The sequence below is a fragment of the Calonectris borealis genome, chromosome Z (genome assembly GCF_964195595.1).
Source record: "Calonectris borealis chromosome Z, bCalBor7.hap1.2, whole genome shotgun sequence".
NCBI lineage: Eukaryota > Metazoa > Chordata > Aves > Procellariiformes > Procellariidae > Calonectris > Calonectris borealis.
Genome location: NC_134352.1, coordinates 55,608,046 through 55,628,406, shown reverse-complemented (window position 1 = coordinate 55,628,406; position 20,361 = coordinate 55,608,046). Strand labels below are relative to the sequence as shown.

The following is a 20,361-nucleotide window of genomic DNA, read 5'->3' as shown; positions in this document are numbered from 1 at the left end:
AGTGCCAGCAACTGGAGCAGCACCTCAGCCATAGGGGCCCCTGTGTCTGTGGCCACAGCAGCTGAAGCAAGGGTGTATCTGGGTGCCAGCAGCTGGGCTGGTACTATGGGGAGGGCAACTAGACTCTCTCTAAGTATGTCCATGTCTCTCTTGTACTGCAGAGCCCAGAACTGGACACAGCATTCCCAGGTGTGGCCTCACCAGTGCTGAGGAGAGGGCAAGGATCACCTCTCTTGACTTGTTGGCAATGCTCCTCCTAATGCAGCCCAGGATACCATTTGCCTTCTTTGCCAGCAGAGCACATTGCTGGCTCATGTTCAACTCTGCAAAGCTGTTTTCCAGCCTGCCAGCCCCCAGCAGGTACCCCATATGCTTGGGGTTGTTCCTCCCCAGGTGCAGCACTTTGCACTTCCCCTTGTTGAGCTTCATGAGGTTCCCGTCAGCTCATTTCTCCGGCCTGTCAAGGTGCCTCTGGATGACAGCACAACTCTCTGGTGTATCAGCTGCTCCTCTTGCGTCATCAGCAAACTTGCTGAGGATACACTCTGCCCCATCATCCAGATCATTAATTGGACCCAGTGTCGCCCCTGGGGTACGCCATTAATAACTGGCCTCAAACTAGACTTCACGTCACTGATCACCACCCTCTGGGCCCAGCCATTCAGCCAGTTTTCAGTCCACCTCACTCTCTCCTCATCCAGCCCATACTTCTTCAGTTTCTCTGTGAGGATTTAAGGGAGACTGTCAAGGTAGACAATACCCACGGCTCTCCCCTCATCTACCAAGGCAGCCATCTAATTGTAGAAAGTTATCAGGTTGGTCAAGCATGACTTCCCCTGTGTGAATCCATGCTGGTGACTCCTGATTACCTTTTTGTCCTTCACATGCCTGGAAGTGTGAATCTTCCATCACCTTCGAGGAATCGAGGTGAGCCTGACTGGCTGGTAGCTCCCTGCACCCTCATTCTTGCCCTTCCTGAAGATAGGAGTGACATTTGCTTTCCTTTGGTGCTGAGGCACCTCTCCCAGTCTCCATGATCATTCAGAGATAATCAAGAGTGGCCTTGCAATGACATCAGGTGTGTCCCTTGGCACTCATGGGTGCATCACATCAGGGGCCACGCACTTGTGTATGCCCAGTTTGTTTAAGTATTCTCTAACCTGACCCTCCTCCACCAAGGGTAAGTCTTCCTTGCTCTAGACTTTCCCCTGGTCTCTAGGTCCTTAGGTTTCTTAAGGCCTTAGATGTCTGAGTTAAATATTCACATCACCACTGGGAACTTCTCCGGGGGCTTAATAACATGAGCTATAGTTCTTTAGTAATCTGCTCACAGTGAAAAGGCCACACTCAATTTCAACCCACTCACCTATCCATGCCTACACAGGAGAGATGTTTTTAAAACTCAAAAATACCTTCCTGCTGTGATTTAACCATACTTTTAAACAGTACCTGTGACATAATTGCATGGCTTCTGCAGCTGCTGTCCCCTCATCCAGCAAAGATGCGTTAGCCACATCCATTCCTGTGATGTCACACACCATAGTCTGGTAATTCAGCAGGCTCTCCAGCCTGCCCTGGGAAACCTCAGGTTGGTAAGGAGTATACTGGGTAACCCTGTAAGAAAAGAATTCTGAGTCTGGGTCTAGGAAAATAAATGTGTAACAGAATTATGCCATATGTAACTGAACTATGTCATAGGAAAAATAAATTGTAAAGCATAATTCACTAACATGAAAGTTTGTTAGAAAACAGTTATTTTTAGATGGCTGTAATTTGTTAGTGTCCTGAAAGCCTGAGAATATTTTCTCTTCTGGTATTGACTTGGCTTTTTACAGGAGAAGAATTCTATTTCTCCATTTTGAAAAGAGAAATTACTTTTAAAACAGAGGTGTGAGTGCATCTTGGGGAAGGGAGAGGGGAAGCAGGCGCCGAGTGTGGGAGAATTGAGTCAAGTCATAATACCCAAATGAGAATGTTTAGTTTAATCATGTCTAGGTATTGCCATTATCTTTCAATACTGTTTCTGAAGCCCTTTACTTGCCAAGTCTTCTCCACTCACGGGAGGAAAGGCACTCGGCACTTCACAGATCAAGCTCAGAAATACACAGCTTCTTGTGAAATGACAGTTTCCATATCTGTTAGTGGAGGGAAGTGAGACTGATGTGAGTTTTATCTGTTGTTATCTGGAGAACAAAACCGTAGAGGCAGCATAAGCAATTCCTTAGAAAAGGCAACAATTTAAGGGAAGCACTCCATTATAACAGTCCAGAAGAACAAAGCAGCATGGGTCCAGGGATGAAAGGCAAGAACAGAGATCAGGCTCTCCTCTCACTGCTGGAAATCTGGGTACTGGATTCCACGGTGGCTCAGGATAGACTTTACACCAGTTTGAGTTCAGAGTAGCGGCCAGAACCAAGTGATAAGTGGGAACACTCGTGGCCTCTGTTTTCTAGCAATGGAAGAAAACAACAGTTTGTTTCCTGAATAGGCGGTAGTAAGCCCTAGACTTTTGAAAAATGCTTATGGGTGAAGGTATAATCTTTGTAGAGAGACTGAAGTATTTGGAAGCTCAAGTCATGTCAAGTCAATAGAAGGTGAGCAACAAAGATTTTTAATGAACAAGCTGCAGAACCTGTAGTATAGAGCAAGATGAGGGGAGCAATAAAATAGTAATGCAAGAGGGAAAGTAGGAAAAAAGTCCTGAAGAAGAGAATGGAAGAGCTAGAAAGAAGGACATACTCAGTAAGTGAACTCAAAGTGTAATATATGATGCTAACGTATTTAGTGGCTGTGTAAGGGATATATTTGCTCAAACTTCTCACATATACTATTCAGTACAGTGACAGAAAGCAATAGCTATATATCAGATTAGATAATTATTAATCTTTTTCCCAAATATTGAAGGTTTTCCTGCTTCTTAGCCAAGTCTAACTCTAAACTACTTATTATCATATACTTTACTGCATAGCACAGTGAGACCATGTCCTGGGCTGCATGCAACATTGCTCATCTCAATACTAATAATTTTTTTTTCTCCATGGCTGCTAAACTCAATTTTCAGCTTATCAGATAGATTTTCAATCTGGGAGTGTAAATATTTGTTTTCTGAATGGTGCCCCTGCCCACTCAGTTCTCACCAATAAAAAGAGTTATTCCCAACTCCTTTGCATGAACAATGAGTTTTCCTGCTTAATAAAAGAAACTCCTCTGTACTTGAAGTTAATGATCTTACTTTCTTATTTTATTTAAGCTAAAGGCCTTTTTTTTGCATTATAACTTGCACGAAGAGCGAAAAGTAGACTAATAAATTGAGATTAATTGAAATGCATTATGGAAATATTACTCAGTGCAAGAGAAGAAAAATAAAATCAAGCAGTTCATGTGGTGCAAAAGTCTCTATTTTTTTTCGAAGACAAAGCAGCTTTCTTAAGATGTGAGTAATGTTCACAACTCCTTACTTGATGAGAATCCCCTTTCCTAAGATTTTATCTTATACAATTAGAGATAGACTTTGCAATGAGTGCTTCAAAGCAGACCACTCAAATCAGCTACCCAGAAACCTATTAAAAAAGCCTCAAGAACTTCCACTCATAGTTTATGCTCAAATGATTTTTTAAATGAAGTTTTTATACTGTGTAAAATAAATAAATAAATCTATTCTTAAAGTGCTACTAAGAAGCTGCTAAACTGATGGTTCCCTTGAATAACCTCAATACTACCCCACATAGCTGGGATAGTACACTATACTACAAAACAGAATCAATGAAGTTTTGTGATTTTGATGTTATGCTTTTGAATGGTAAACACAGTTGAAGTAAAATCAACCAATTTTGGAAAGGGTGGAAAAAACTCAACCAAGAAATCTTGAATTCCAGTATTACTGCAAACTACAGAGCATGAACTTTAACAGTTGTACAGGTAAAGACACCTTTTACAACATAAAAACATTTATTTAAACACTTTTTTTTTTTTTGAAAGTTGTTTGGCACTGTCTAAGCATCTAAATCTTTTAATATAATAATTCTAATTCTCCACAATTTCTTCAAATAATATAGCTGGCTTTAGTCTGCAATCTGACTTCTGCCTGTATCTATACTACATGTTAAGTGACTTTTTAAAGTCATTTAAAAGCAAACTCTTTAAAAGCAAAAGTAATTTCTAAAGTAAACTTTTACATAAATCAAATCTCTATAAAGCATACTAAACCATCTCTCATTCAAAAGCCCCCTCTCTTCTGCATATGTTTGTTCAAGTGGCTATTCTGCACATAATTCAACTCCAGTACCAATGACATTAAAATGAAAAGAAAGAATTACCATCGTGGCAAGGAACACAGCTACAAACTGGCTTTTGCTCAATCAAACTGGAGGAAAACATGATCTCCAGTCAGCATCTGGTCTGACCAAAAATACTTCTGCAGACAAATACTCCCAAGCTAATTAAGGCAGACAGGTCATGACACAAAAGAAACCTTCCATGACAAGTTTGTGGCATCTTTCCTGAGCCAGTGCCTGACCTTCAGGAGTTTGGTAGTAAGTGGCTTCAGTTTTTGTAGCTTTTATAACTCTTTGCTTTAGTTTAGTGTTTCGCCGTTTGCCTCATCCTACTCTCAGAAATACTTGTAAGAATACCAACCTTAGGATACCAATGAAGGTTTTAAAAGAAAACCTGGCATAAAGGCAAGAAGTATCTAAGAAGCACGCTTTCAGCCAAAAGCTAGGCCACTCATCAAAAGACCTGGCTTATGAAAGAGCAGAAGCTTTCGTACTTGGCAGTTGGGTTTGTTCTAGGTTTAGCAACAAAACAAGCAGACTATACATTAACTGCAAGATTAACAATTATAGCTTCTTTATGCTGAAGTTAGCTCTTGCTTCCATGCAAAGATTCAGAAAACTCCATTATCAAGCAATATTCAATGAACTTGTTCTTGGTTAGTATTTGTAGGTGTACAGTCAGTAAGATCTAAAACTAAGCCTAATTTATTTCTTAATATACAGTAAGTTCTAGCAAAACAGTTCACCATGTATCTTCCTTAGTGATTTTTCTATACTTTGACTGAATCTCTGGAAAGTTAATGTATTTGTAATTAACACAATATTTTTATCTTATTATAAATCATGTTCTTGCAGTTTTAGACATCTGCAAGACTAATCTCATGCAACAGCAGAGCTAGAATTTATTTGGATTTCCGGTTATATAAAGTATTCTTTTTGAGATCTGACAATTAATAAGATGAAACAAACTTGAAGTAAGGACAGACCACTAATAGAATTTAAAACCAACATACATGAGCCACAGAAAAAAGATAATTCATACATCTGACAACACTGGAAAACTGACACTGAAGTTCAGTCATGAATATATGAAATTTTAAAATTATTTTATGGACTGGACATCACTGTTAAGGCCAAAACGTAAAAAAACCAAAACAAACCAGCTGTATTTAATTTAAGTAGGCACATATATAAATATTGCAGTGTGGAAAGATACTAGAGTAAAGCTGTCCGACTAGGAGCTATCCAACTGCAAGCAGTTCCATCCAGCCTGTAAAATTCCCAAATGCCGTAGTGTATATAGAGTTCCAGATGCATCACTTGGCACTTTATGCATCTTTGAAGAGAAGTTATAAGGGTGTTCCTAGAACAGCATCTTACCCATGGGTTTGAGAAAGCTGGGTAGTCTTATGATAGGGAATGGCGATGTGCCAGTTTCCACTCAAAGCATAAACACTGAATTTACTGCCATTTTGGCATGCTTTGTAGTTGCTTGTGCAGTCGTCTGTATCCGGTCTACAAGTAGAAACCAGCTGCGTAATGTTTATATCGGATTTTTGCACAGTATGCAGTAATTTTCAGAATGCAATGCATAAGTGCTAAGTGCTACTAGCTAATAAGTTTAATAAATTACACTACTGATGTAAAGATTGCAGTTGTCCTTGGTACAGGTACTTTATTCTTTCATATTTAATGTCTGGGGGCAAAGTAATCAAGTGAGCTGTACTTTGGAGACCCCTGCCTCATGTTCCGTTGTATGGTATTAGAGTGCCTTTGAAGGCCTTCTTGATTTTCAAGGCCTGATAGGTATTTTTATCCATTTAAGCCCCCCAAATAAATACTACACTGTTTTGACATATACATTAATAGGAGGCCTATATGTAAGCTGATTTCTGAAACTAAATATTCTTCACATCTTCAGTTATTAATTTACATTCATGGCAGGGCACAGAATTAAGTTGGTATGCTACTAGAGAAAGAGCTCAGCACACTGGGTGTGAAAAAAATTAATGAATATGTTAATATGCGGTACAGCAGAATAAGGACTATGCATCCATACAAGCAGACAGACGACTGATATTGATATATTCGAGGGGTCTGGGCTGAAAGTCACATAATTGGTGATACGCCCCAAAATAAATCCCTCCGCCTGCATTTTAGAGTTGATATGTTCAAGTAAGCTACACCTTAGCCTGCTATTTATTTTTTTGAAAAAAAACAGGCTAATTTTTTTGCTAATATCAACTAAGTAGTGTACGGAAAATACTTTAAGACTTCCATGCCATGTTAGCATGGAATTGTTAGTCACAGATTGCTACGAAGAAGGAAGTGTTAGCAGCCAGTAACAAAGACCAAAAGGAAATCAAGTGTCAAAAATAAGAGATGCTTATCCTCTACCTTCTGTGACTAAGTCAAATCCCTCACGTAGGAGATTGGAATTTTAATTGCAGCATTTCAGGTCCACAACAGAAATTTCTCTGCTTGTTCTCTAACTTTCAATCAAAGTGTGCTTTGGATAAAAATTTATCTGAAAAATATCTACCCCAAGTGTTTTGAAATAGCTTCTTTCACAAATACAGAAGTAGTTAAAATGGGATTCAGCCTTAAAAGAAAAGGATGCTTATGCTTTTCTGAAGCTACCAGTACAAGAAATTCCTGAATGCTGACTTCCCAGGCACTTACTAGCATGTAGTTTTGGTCAGACAGTTTTATCTCACAGTAATTAAGCTATTCAGCTTTTATTGTGAACAGAGAGATCACAGATAATTGTCCAAATGCTCCAAAAAGTTTTGAAACTCCAACAGTATTAAGTATTTTCTTAACAGAATCTGAGATTTGGAAAGACTTTTGTGGTAATCTTCTAAAGAAAGCAGTGTGGGTCAGTAGTTTCATTTTCAGCCGAAAATACATTTCGTTCTAAACAGTTTCCTGCTGAAATCTACCCCTTTGCTTCCTACCTCCTTCTAGCAAGTCCAACTGTCCTAGATACTGTGAAGTGCTTCACTTCCGTGTTCACATTCTTCTACAAACAATCTTTTATAAACTTACATTGCATTCAAATGCAAGCCTTGCTCTAACGAATGCCAAGCAATGGGAAACTACGAGTCATGTGAGAGAGGCAGAATTGATCAGAAACAATGAGCCCGCACTTGCAGCATTTCCCTTGGAGCTGCAGCGTGAAGTGTGTTAGCACGGAAAGTGATGCACGCTCATTAGATGTGAGGAGCGGTTTGATTTCTTAAACAGCTTCCATAGAGTCTGTAGAGTTGCTTTTGCACACATGCACACACACATACACCCGCTCCCCAACAAACATTTTGGCCTTCACTTTAGCCACCTAAAAGTTTAGCTTTTAGCCATCTAGTTTGACTTTATCCAAGAACAGATTTCTGGACAGACTCTCCCTGTTGTTTCATTAACACTATATAATTTCTTAGGATTTAAAAATGCAGTTCATTTTGGTCCACTTACTTTTAAACTGTTCTTATTTTTGCCTCTAGCAACTGATCATTTGTTTTGCGGCACTGTACTGAAATATTTAGATTGCACGTGTTGCAAAAAGTGGGTGGGGGTAAGGCCAAATGAAACTTTGTATAGACGTACTGCATAGATTCCTTGAGTCCCGGCAGTGCAACTTTTTCGTCAGTTCAAAAGTTTGAGATGCAAATAGAGCAGACGAGTCTAAAAATACACAGACTTGGAGGTCTACAGATACATGGACCCATTTACAGCAACCCAAAGTACAAAAAATACAGCATCGAAGTAACAATGGCTTTTTACACTGACTAATTTGACTCTTTGGTTGGTTGGTTGGGTTTTTTTATATATATACATAACCTTTAAATACCGCTTTTATTAAAATAAAAATTACTCAGTAATAAAGATGACAGTTATTATTTTAATACAGTACAAAAAAAAAGGATGTTACTGACTAGAGATAAGGGAACTTCTAAACCAAATGAGACAATGCAGTGTATCAGTGGCATTCAGACTGCTGGAAAGTGAGACTCCACATTAAATTTAGTTTTTCTGTTGCATCATTTCTGAGTTACAGTTCTTTAGAGAACTGTCTATGCTGAATGAGTATTTATAATGAGGCCTTAGTGCCTTTGTCAGGAAAAGTCCATCAAAAGACAAAACCCCACTATTATTTAGGTTAATGCTGTTCATAAGATATAAATCAATGCATTAAAATATTTTCCTTTTTACATTTAAGTAAAAAAAAAACCAAACCCAAACCAATAACATTCAAATTCAAATCTGTCAGACAGGCTATTCTTTTGCTGGTCCCCAAAAAAATGAAACGTCAGCTGAGTGATGAGAACAAAATACAGTATTCACAGCCTCTTCATAAATAATTATCAGGCACCAGTGAATTATTTGTTCAGATAAGAATGTACTTTATAGATAGATATTCAAACCCTTGAAGGTCTCTGGTTTAAAAAAAAAAAAAATCAAGAAAGAAATACCAAGAGAAAAGCCTTTAAAATTTTCAAGGTTTCTTAATTCTTCGTAAGAAAACCATAATCAGAGTATTGCATAGTATTTAATTACCTCCAATCAAATATGCATACACCACATATGGGGAGAGTGAGCCGGTTTAAATTTAGGCAGAAGTGAGGAAAGAATTACTTTAGTTTAGGAATTAAGACTGTATACTTTCTTAAAGCAAACAAGTACTCTTGTTTTAGTTTATAATAAATAGGAGCTGTGAATAGAAGTCACAAAAATCAATGAAAGCATCTTCTAAAGTCAAAAGTATTCTTTTTCCTCTATAGCTTCAGCATGAACAACACAGTTCCTACACTTACACATCAGTATCAAATATATGAAAGCCTTAGTCAAAAAAATAGGTTTGGGGGATATTTGTCTATGCTCATTCATAAGACGAACTTCAAATGTATTTTTATACATACGCATTTAAAAAGAAAACGTGGTACATTACCATCCTGCATTCTCCAACAAATTCCGTGCAATGGGCTGAGGCACTGAGCAGTTGTAATAACCCATGCCTATATAAGACCTCCATATCTTGTTCTTGCTTGCAATATTGTATAGAGTTTCAAGGATTTCATTTTCACCTAATTGAAAAGAAATTATGTCAGAAAAATACAGTTACGTATAACGCTAGCAGATTTTAACTGAAATGCTTTGTATCCTTTAACTGAAATGCCTTGAAATGCAACATTGGTGATGCAAGTATAAACAGTCGCAGAATACAGTGCAAACCAAGAACAGTAAAAATAAAATAATAAAGTGGTAAGATATTCTGGGAAAGTTTAAATTCTGCCAAAATTCTGGAAGATGCAACAACTGAATAATAACAGGGTTTCAACCCGTGTGGAAACAACAGCAAGAGAAACAGCCGTCAGCAAACAGCTTATGGAGCCCTTTTGTGCTAATGCAATGTACATTCTGGGTCTCTTGCACATGCATTAAAATATATCTCAGAAGGCACCTTTTATTACCTAAACCTTGTAGAATCAGCACTGGATGAAGCCATAGCCATCCACACCTATGAGTTAATGTTTCTAACAGAGCCATATGTGCAGAAACTGGGCTCACACCAAGCACCCAGGAATAATTTCTTAATATTAAATAACTTTATTTTCTTGCATTTTCCCTAAATAGCTGATAAAATGGAACAGTTCTTTTAATTCAATCTTAGTATGTTGCACCAGTTTATTAAAAAAAAGAAGTGTGAATACAGTATTTCTAGCTTAAGAAATTCCACTTAAGATTAACTTCTAAATGAGCCTGCCAATCTAGTTCGGAGAGATTACAACAGAATGCTTTTGAAGTGTTCAGATGGAAAGCATTTGCACTCCCTCCCTTCCCCAACTATAGTTTAGTCTTTGGTCTTGCTTCTATGTACTTCTCAGTGTCCTGAAGGCTGTGAAAAAACCACATTCAGTCAACCTGTTCCCAGCAGTCAATGAATAATGCTACCCAACACCTACCAAAGGGAAAGATTTACAAAATATTTTAGTACCCAAGGAGGCAGAAAGATGGTCAGTACGCTGTCCAAGATTACACAGAGAGACAGGCCTGCCCAACCTAACAGACCTGGGTGGCATTGGACACCAGCCCTCCTGGGTGAGGGGAGCAGATCTTTTTTCTTTTTCCCTGCAGTCTGCCCTCGGAAACTGCCGTACTGGGGCAGCTGCACCAAGTTTTGTTCACTCCGCACTGCAACGTGAAAAGCAGACTTTGGAAATAAGGCTACAAATCACCACAGCAGAATAGCTCGGGCCCTGGATGTCTCAAAACCTGTTTTCTCTCCGTAAATTACTCCAGCAAGAGAGATCAAGTCAAAACAGTTAATGCTCTGGAATCTGGTGGCAAATAATTCTCTAGGTTTTGAACTATTCTTTTCTGCAGCCATAAACAAGGATAGTATAACTTTAGCTCTGATTTCAAAACTCATCTCTCCTCTTCCTTTTACTCAAAGTGCTACTATGGCATTCCATGTATAAAGATTAATTTTTAAAAAAATCTTCTGGTTTTCAATTAATTTCTTCCATAGTCACATTATACTTTCCACAAAGTTATTTTTTTACTAATTTTCAGTTCTCACTTCAAAGTTCATTTCTTCTCTGCCTTTTACTCAGTGTTACTATTAGATCTAACGTATAAAGATTAATTTCTTGTTTTCGGTAAACTCCAATTTTTTTCTGGAGACTCAAGGGTCATGTGTTTATTATACTTGAACTCAGCAACATCCAGGGCAAAGTTTCTAAAGCATAGTGAGCAGCTCCACTCCCCAACACTCCTCCTGCACAGTTTATTCCAGACAGATGCACTTGTTGTTTATTTTAAGTGAGAGTTTTAACACTGTAGAGATCTTCTTTTAAGACTTGCAAGCTAAAAGTTTGATGAAAGACAGTTTGGATGCAGTTTGAGAGGGAGGGTTGTATTCTTGCAGAATTCAAACATCAATAATTTTCTGAAAACAGTAATGAATTTGCTTGTTGCAAAATTCAGTTGAAATGCAGCTGAAGGCATGCTATCATTTAACTTACTCACTAGCCCAATATCAAACACAAAAATGCATTGAGAGTGTGATTTCTGCAGTAAACACATACCACAAATAGCGTACTATGTGCCAGATAGCATTGCCTTTGTTTGCCCCACTGGACATTTCTTCTAGAGAGTCATTTCTCAGCAAATATAGCTAACAACTACCACATGAAGACACTGAACTTTCGCTAAATAATAATAAATTTATTAAAGCAGTTTCCAAACTGATTCAAGGCACAAAGCAAAAAGCCTAGTGAGACTGTAAGCAGCTTAGGTAGCAATTAAATTTAACAGTCGAACCACATCCCACCTAGAAGAGCTGCGCTGATAGATCCCAACACTGAATATATTTTTAATTATTACATTTTTATGAGCTACCTGTGAAGACAGTTACACTACCTGTTTTAATCAGGGTGGTGAAATGCTGGAGGGCATACTCCCTCCACTCCTGCTTCATCTCACTTACCCTGTCCTTTGGTCACTACGAAGGCAACAGCAGCAGTACAGCTCAAATACACATCTCCCACGTTTGGCACGCCTTGTTGGAAGAGACCTGGGATGAACACTCCTTCCCCTATGCCTTACACTGCCTTGAAGTAGTTCATCACAGCATGTCTTTAGGAAAACAGCCCATAAGGAACTGCACTCCCGAGTAAGAGAAGTCAATAGCCCTTGATTTGTCTGTACAGCCTGGCTTACCTAAGACCAAACACAAGTCCATGTAGATTCATGATGATTCAGTTTTCACGAATTCTGTGTTTGCTTTACACTGATACAGTTCTGAATTCAAGCAAAACTGAGACAGATGAGGGTGAGGGAAATTAACACATATGTTAGGGTCCACAGACTGGAGAGCGAGGGAATGAAACCATTCTTAACAGCATCCCCAGCACTGACAGGAGGGGATGGAGGAGACACAGCCGGGGTCTTCACAGTAGTGTGTGGCAGGAGGGTGAGAGGCAGCAGCACAAGCTGAAACATGGGAGGCTCAGGCTGGAGATAAAGAGAAGCCTTCTCCCCATGAGGACAACCCAGCGGTGGAGCTGGATCTCCATCCTTGAGGGGTTTCATGCCCTGGCTGGGTGAAGCCCTGGGCAGCCCGGTCTGAGCCCACGGCCGAGCCTGCTCTGGGCAGGAGCTGGGGCTGGAGACCTCCCCAGATCCCCACCGGCCTGAACAGGATCCTGTGTCTATGTTAGTAGCTGTATTGCGCGCTCTATCAAGCCTAGCTTTTAACAGTGTATTCCTATAATATTATTTGTGAAAAGGGTCTAACATTTTATTGGTCACTCTGTAAATAACTAATGCTAGTACAAAGGCAGAAGAATGCCGACCACAAGAGTGATCTTATGTATGCTAAAAAATTCATTTTTAAATTCAAAATGAAATGGCTAAGTTTTCAGTTTGGTCGACAAGAGTGTCACCAAACCCAGAAAATTACACAGAATTTTTCTGCTGTATAAAGAATATACCTTTATGTAGTGAGAGCATATGTAGTGGAAACAGTGTATTCTTGTAAATACTTATTTAAAACTAAAACATATGAAGACTAGGATTTCAGCAAATTTCAACATATATGGTTGAAAAAACACAGATGCAAGATATTGTGTTGTGTTTTAAAAAATTTTTTTTTTTTAATTCTCCCCAGCAACAGTGAAATAAAGAAGCAATATCCAAAATGGGGAAATAAAACAGAATAAAAAAGATTGACTACAGTTAAGAAATGGTTGGAAAATGGCCATCATACTGAGCTGTTTGTTTCCAGTTTTCTAAGACAACATGGTTGAAATGCCTTTATCTTGAATTGATTTTATACTATAAATTCTTTAAGAACCTTGCTCAGCAAAAAATGAAATTGCCAGCTAAGTCACTGCAGTTGATCTTTATTCCCCTCATCAACTCATTAGATAATATGATCAAAGACAGTACCCAGAATAAAGTTCATTGATCTTGCAGTACTGCTATCTTAGAACTGTGGAGAAAATTCACTGAGGCTCCCAGTAGCAGTTCTGTGAGGACAATTCATGACTGCTACAACCACAGGGAGAAAAGGCAAAATATGTCACAAAAATAGTAAGAGGGAGTGAATTATCAGATTATAAAATGATAATATTGTTATTTCTAATGTTTTTGTGGTTAGCACGGTAGATTTGCCTCTAACTTGTGAGATACCTGCAAAATAATACGGTACCCAAAAATGAGAGAAAGAGAGAGAGAAATCAAGACAGAAGGAGGAGTTTGAGTTATACAACTTAAAACTTAGAACACAAAAGGGAGAGGACTATTTGTCTGATATAATTTTGTTCATATTATGTCAGGTCTGAAAAAGCATCTAGCTTCTGAGATCAAGGAAGCAAGATCTTCAGAACAGCTGATACAAGAAAAAGGGGATGGATTTATTTCTCTTGCTTTAGCAATTAAGTTGATCTCTGTTAAAAAAAAAAAATCAGATTATATTGAAGCAAAATAGTTCCAAAGCACATGTCAGACATGTCATAATGCTGCAGGACAGCACAAGAAAGCGTCTGTTCCAGGTGCTGAGTCCGACCAGCAACTTCTCAAGAGAGGGGCGGAAAGCCAACACCATCTGTTTCCCTGCCTCCTCCTCCGCCTGTCGCTCGGGCCACCTGCGCTCACCCAGCCTGCCCGGGCAGCAGAGGCAACCGAGGATGCTGCCAGGAGCGGAAAGCAGGCAGGGGCGGAGGGCCAGCGACGTGCCTGCCTTTCTCCGTCCTGCCCCCAAGACCTCCTGCCTTCGGAAAGAGAAGCAGCAGCCCAAAAGTGCCATGAGGAGCAAAGTGCTGCCGGTGGTAATACAGATTCCTGCACCACTTGTGGCAACACTCTGGAGGACGACAATTACCCCTGCTATAGGCGTCCAAAGCATACAGTGTGGACTCCGGCAGCAGGGAATCTGAAATGACTAAATCAGCTCTAAAAATCTGACATTAGGAGCTGATTATAAACGCATCCAGAATTAAGCCGCATTTTAAATACAAAATCGTAGTTAGAGTAGATTTAACTGCATGAAGAGCAGTTAAATTTGAAGATACAAAAGGTCTTTCTTACAATACGACTGCTTCTGAGTAATATGGCTTCTAAAAATTGGAGACCAATTAGTTCCTGACACAGATTTTATAAACTAATTTTTGTAAATTTTAAATTTGAGAATGGGAATATTTTGGAAAAAAAGTCATGGCAGAGCTTGTACACTCATTTTTTTAAATTCAAATCCTGAACAAAAAAGCAGAAATACATAACAAATGTACAAAGCCTACCCATTAAATAAAGATGGACATACAATAGCAGCATTGCAGGGATAACTATGACTGATACAGACAGAAGGTTTGTAGGGATAAAAGAAAGAGGATTACTCTTCTGTAAGATGATCTGTTCTTTTACTTCAAATGGGTCAATCACTACATATGTGATAAAGCACCTTCAATACCTAAAGAAAAGCTGATTTGAAAGTTTAATTACTGTGACAGTGAGGGAAAAATCTCTGTAATACCACCTGACCACAATTCAGTATCAAACAGATGTCTAGCCTTGTTGTAAATATCGACCGAACAGAAGTTACATGCCATGCCAGAATAACATTTTCTCTTAACTACATCTGCAGAAAAAGCTGACTGTAAAAAAGCCCCCCCTTCCAGAATCAGTTGAGGTACAGGACTGCAACTTACTCTTACGGGAAATCAGACATTTTGCTGTTTCACCCCTACTGGCTTTCAGTGGCATATTCAGGTGGTTTTACACCACTTGTCTTACACCACTTGTCAGTGGGCTCATGGCAGCAAAGGAAGCAACTCATTTCAGAAACCTCTTAGCACAAGCTACATTCCTTCTGTCCTCCATCACTGACCATGTCTGTACAAGAAGAGATCTACCAATACAGGAACACTAATAAATATTGAAAAAGCATTTCTAGCGTAGATGCCCTTGTACCAGCAAAGCTTAGCATTTACCAAAATGGCTTTTTCATTCATACATAAGCAAAACAAATCTCCAGTTAAGGCTAGAGGCTTTCTCTCTCAATATATTATGTCCTTCAGGGAAGTGATGAAGCTTGATTCTCCTACTGAAGAGTAGGGCCATGCTAAAATATCTAGGAAAGACAACACATGTACAAAAAGATTGTGCTTCTACTGTAATCAGAGGTTTTACTTAAGAGCAGTGGAATATGCAATACCATTTAAAACAGCTCTTTAATACAAGCTGCATCCACAGGAGGATTTCTATTTATTTTTTACTGCTATTGCATACATACAGCCAATTGTTTTTCTGGCTTTTGGACAACTTGTTACCTTACCAAGGGAAGGATCCGTAATGCAAAACAATCTTTCCTACTGCCACACCTAATCAAAATTTGAAGATTATGCATATACATCAAACGTACACACCTAAGATGAGGCCTAAAGCTATAAAAGTTTAAAAAACCCACAAATATAATTGCAGAGACCTATGATACCGACCTAGACATATTATTTATGGTGTGTGCATGGTTTTCTTGGACTGCATATCTAATTCTAGCTGTAAGCATTGACTTCAGTGAAACTTCAGCGCAAGCTCAACTGCGTTTCCTAATACAAAGGAGTAGCTCAAGCACAGCTGATTTGTTCAGCTGCACTCTAACCTGTGGAGTCACTATGATTACGTTTTTTAATTGAAGTTATACGGAAAAGTGGAAGTGTATATTTAAACCACTAGGAATTGCCGTATTAGAAACTTTATAAATGCTGAAGTTGAACAACACGTTTTGAATTGTCTTGCCCTGTTGTCTCACCGCATGTATGAGTTTGGGGAATGGTGGGAGCAAAATTGTCTTCATACAAATAAAAAGAACATGTTTAAAATAGAATACAGTTCTCATGACACTTTCCCAATTTTGCTGTTTCCCTTTAATACAAGGGATACGATAGAGAAATAATATACCACACTCACATAAGAAATCCCACACTGGTGATTGGAAAGACAATGTTCTCCCTAATGGTACATTAATGAGGAAGCAAGTTTTACTCATACCCCTATGTCCTAGGTACAAGATGTTCAATGTGAAGTTGCATAACTTCAAGCTGAGGCTTTTAACTTTTCTTTTACAAGCTGTGGAGTTTTCTGCTACCAACACAGTGGAAAACTAGTGACAAAAATCTACACATTAAATTACAAAGGACAGTTAGTTCATCACACTGGCTGCCGAAGAAAAAGCAGCAGTGTGCAGAAAAAAGTTTTCTGTACCTCATGCAAGCATCTCTTTTGAAAACTGACTGTTGCATGCCGTGCAATGTGACGCTCTGCATCACAGTCACATTCTTTCAAAGTTTACTCTAAGGGAACAAGAGCAGCATAGCAAGTGGAGCAAAATGCCAGTGAACTAATTACACTGTTAGCTAATGAGGTCCTGTTGCACAGTGAGAACTTGCATACAACAGAACATCAACTAATGCACAGCAATGTAGGAGACATCCACTTCAAAATTGCTATGCAAATTAACATGAGAACACATAAAACTGCATCAAGATTTTGAGATAGGTTGACACCACTGGTTTAGTTTTCAATAATGTACAATTATTTTAATGCCCAACTGTACTGTATCACTTTTATGCGTGTTTTAGTAATGTAAAACTTCACAAGAGTATCATATACTAAATAAAAAAAAAAACCAAACAGAAAAATTTTTAAGAAGTAGTTATTAGTGACAATCTACATTTAACCCCTCTTACAGACCTAAAAACATAACAATCTAAAAAGTTCTTTTCTCTGAGGGCAAGTGAAAATCACTCATCAGTCAGTGAGTACCTTGATTAAAATACATTAATTATAGGAAAATATGCCAAGCAATACTTTCAGCAGTTATACGGACAGAAGAAGGTGATTAAATTCCACTTCTCGACACCCCCTCCCCAGTTTAATAGGATGGGAAGTTACCAAAAAATAAAATAGCGTACTAATAAAACAGTTTAGAAGTAGGAACTTTCAGTCATACTGTATCCCTCCTGGCTAGAATCTGCCTTTTCAGGCTCCAGTTTTCCTGGCTGTTCACTGTGGCGCTGCCTCTCGCGCGTGATGTCATCTTGGAGTAACCAGATTGAACTGGCCGGGAACCTCACCGGAGCTGCAGGCCTGAAGTTTACACTCAAATTACAGCGCACGGATGAGCAATGAAAAAAAGCCAGCGAGAGGGATCAAATTTTCTACAAATCAGGCAAAGGATCTTGACACAAATATAAAGCTAACACTGATGTAATGGGCTCCACTATCTGAATGGCCACTGAGCTTTGTTAGTTTCAGTGAAATTGTTTAATTAGGTGCATTTTTAAGTGTTTCTTTCACTCTCGGGATTTCCAGCCTGATGTTCACAGGTATCTATCAAGATCGCAGTTACGTAAATAGAAATTTTGTGCTGTGATTGCCAACTTTTAAAAACATTAATATCTAAAACCTCATCAAATCACATCAAGTTTTCTACGGCAATTTGCCGAATTATTGTAGTGCCACAATTGCTGGCTCATATGTTTTGTATTCATGCAGTTTACCCATCTCCCTCAATCAGATAGATTCAAAATACTAGCCATTAGTCGACAGTGTATCCATTATACGGAGACACAGGTTTTGCATGTTATTAGAATATGCAGGTTATTGGGGGGAGGGGGAAACAACAAAGAAATCATGCAGGAACATAAGCGCCAACAAAAGACAGCGGCCCATTTGAAGCTACAGTCCATACTAAAGGGACGATTTTTAGCCACACTTTTCCCTCCCTATCAGACTCTTGGGACGGAGTGAAGGCACTGTAGCACTTGTGCTCAAAAACGGTTTTTCGGGGAACCCCGGTCTGCCCCACACGTTTTCCTACCGATTTCCAACACGAGAGCAAGAAATGCAGCAGCCGAACTACTCTACCGAGTTAGTCTGTGAAGGCTGAAGTGTCGGTGGTGGTACCGCTACGCTTATTTAAGTCTTATCCTGCACTTCGCTTCAGCGGGGAGACCTGCTCGTCACACGTTTCCCGGGGAGACTCGGGGGGGGCAGCACCCCAAGCCCTGCCCTGCGGGCGCTGGCGGCCGGCAGGAGCCGGGGGACGGGAGGGCAGGGCTGTGCCGCGCCGGGGAGGACAGCGGTGGGCCCGGGAGCACCCCGGGCCATGCGGTCACTTACAGACGTGGTCATCCATCCTCAGCGGCCTCCGGAGGCGGATGCTGGCCGGGATGGTCTTATCCATCAGCTCCTCGACGCTCTGCAAAGAGGCGACGGCACGCCGTTGTTAGCTCCCTCGGGCCGGCACAGCCCGCACCGGGAGGGGACCAGCCGCGCCGCCCCCTCCGCCCCGCACGGCGCGGCGCGGCGCGGGCACCCACCTGCACCCCGACGGCTCGCAGCATCTCCCGCTTCTCCCGCTCCCGCGGCCCGATGTGCCGCCGGGAGAAGTCATCGTGCCGCGGCAGCAGCTGCTCTATGCACCGCGCCGCCTCGCCGCCGCCCCAGCGCCGCTGACCCCCCGCCGCCGCCGCCGGCCCCGGCCCCGGCCGCAGGTGCCGCGCCGCCCCGCGGGCCGCCAGCCGCCCCCACCAGCGCCCGCAGCTCTGCATGGCCCCGCGCCGCCGCCGCCGCCGTCGCCGGGCGGCCACACTTTGTGTGCGGGGGGCGGCGCGGCGCGGCCCCCCACCGCCGGCGCCAATGGGGCCCGGGGGCGGTGCCCCGCTCGCCCCGCCCCGCCGCCACCTGCCCGCCCGCCCCCCCGGGCCGCCCCGCTCGGCCCTGACCCCTCTCTGCCGGGCCCGGCCGCGGGGAGGCTGGTGGCGATTTTCCCAGGAAGTGGGGTTCTCCTCCAGAAAAGCCTTGCGCGGGTGGAGAAGAGGGTTTCTGTGTGTCCCCAGCAGAGCGCGGGCTTGCTTGGGAGTTACGAGCTTTCGGAGGAGTAATAACGGCCTTCGATAGCCGTTACCTCGGGCGGGGAGCAGGGGTGTGTGCCAGCTTTATTACTGCTTTAACTTCGGGCGATGTTAGTCTTGGGGATTAACTGGAACCTACTTTTTCCTCTGTTTCTGCCCTGCATCTCTGAGGATAATACCGGCGTAGTTACAGACTTGTATGGTTATTTATATTAACAGAGCAAAGTGTAGCAACATTGAGGACATGCATTTGCATCAACATTTAAATAGAGTAACAATGAAAGATACAAATGTATGCCCAAAACATACATTGGTTTCATCTTAATTGCATCACAGATTTACTGCCTATCTTCTGAATTTAATGAGATAACTAATCACTACTTCTGAACCTAAAAATAAATTTACTTTGCACCAAAGATCAGTGACTCATGCAAGCTCTCTATTGCTGTAGTAAACATAGTTCTCTGATATACTCTGAGTTATTTAAATTTACCCGTTATGCTGGAATAGGCTCCCATAACTCTACCAGTGTGTGTTTGGTGTAATGACTTAAGTCCCTGGTTTCAGAATGAGAGAGCCCCAAATTACGCGCTAAGTTGAGATGAAGCTCACTTCAAACAGCAAAGGTGTTTGTTGCAAGGGTTTGTGATATAAATCCAACACTGACTTTAACAGATTGCTATTCAAAGATAATTATATTTCACTTTTCTCCTCTATAATTTGCTTCTTTATAAATAGTAACATGAAGGAAATTAAAACTTTGCTATCACTTTTAACCTGAGATAATGTAACAAGAGTGAATATAGATATTAGAAAAAATATATTAAACCCATGATAGTAACAAATTAATTCCTGTTGTGAATTTGTACCTAAGCCAATTTCTTTCTCAAGCACTTCCAAAGCTTTTCAAAACCATTTGCAGATTTTGTCCAAACATTCTTGCAGAATCTGTCTAAATAATAAGTGTTCCTTAAAAATTTATCCCTTTTCTCTGGCAGGAAATATCGGGATGATATTTCACACAAAATAAACCATTACAGTCAGCTCACCTGAATTGGTAACTTTGATAGAATTGTTTCTTCATCATGGGGCCAGGGTTTTATTGTTGCCTGTAGTGCTATAGGAAGTGAGGTCTGGAGGGAAGACAGAAGCACCCCAAATATCCCAAACCACGT

General features: G+C 40.6%; 1 protein-coding gene across 1 annotated transcript in view; it reads right to left on the bottom strand.

Annotated features, from left to right (window-relative positions):
* The window catches only part of GLDC (glycine decarboxylase), a 50,010-nt gene extending 31,127 nt beyond the window's left edge, over nucleotides 1–18,883 (bottom strand). Inside the window, exons 1-4 of the mRNA XM_075136285.1 lie at nucleotides 18,653–18,883; nucleotides 18,453–18,531; nucleotides 9,220–9,355; nucleotides 1,450–1,614 (exon numbers count right to left, since the gene is read on the bottom strand). Of these exons, the coding sequence (XP_074992386.1) occupies nucleotides 1,450–1,614; nucleotides 9,220–9,355; nucleotides 18,453–18,531; nucleotides 18,653–18,883 (611 nt within the window). The remainder of the gene's footprint in view (nucleotides 1–1,449; nucleotides 1,615–9,219; nucleotides 9,356–18,452; nucleotides 18,532–18,652) is intronic.
* Nucleotides 18,884–20,361: the final 1,478 nt, after the last annotated feature.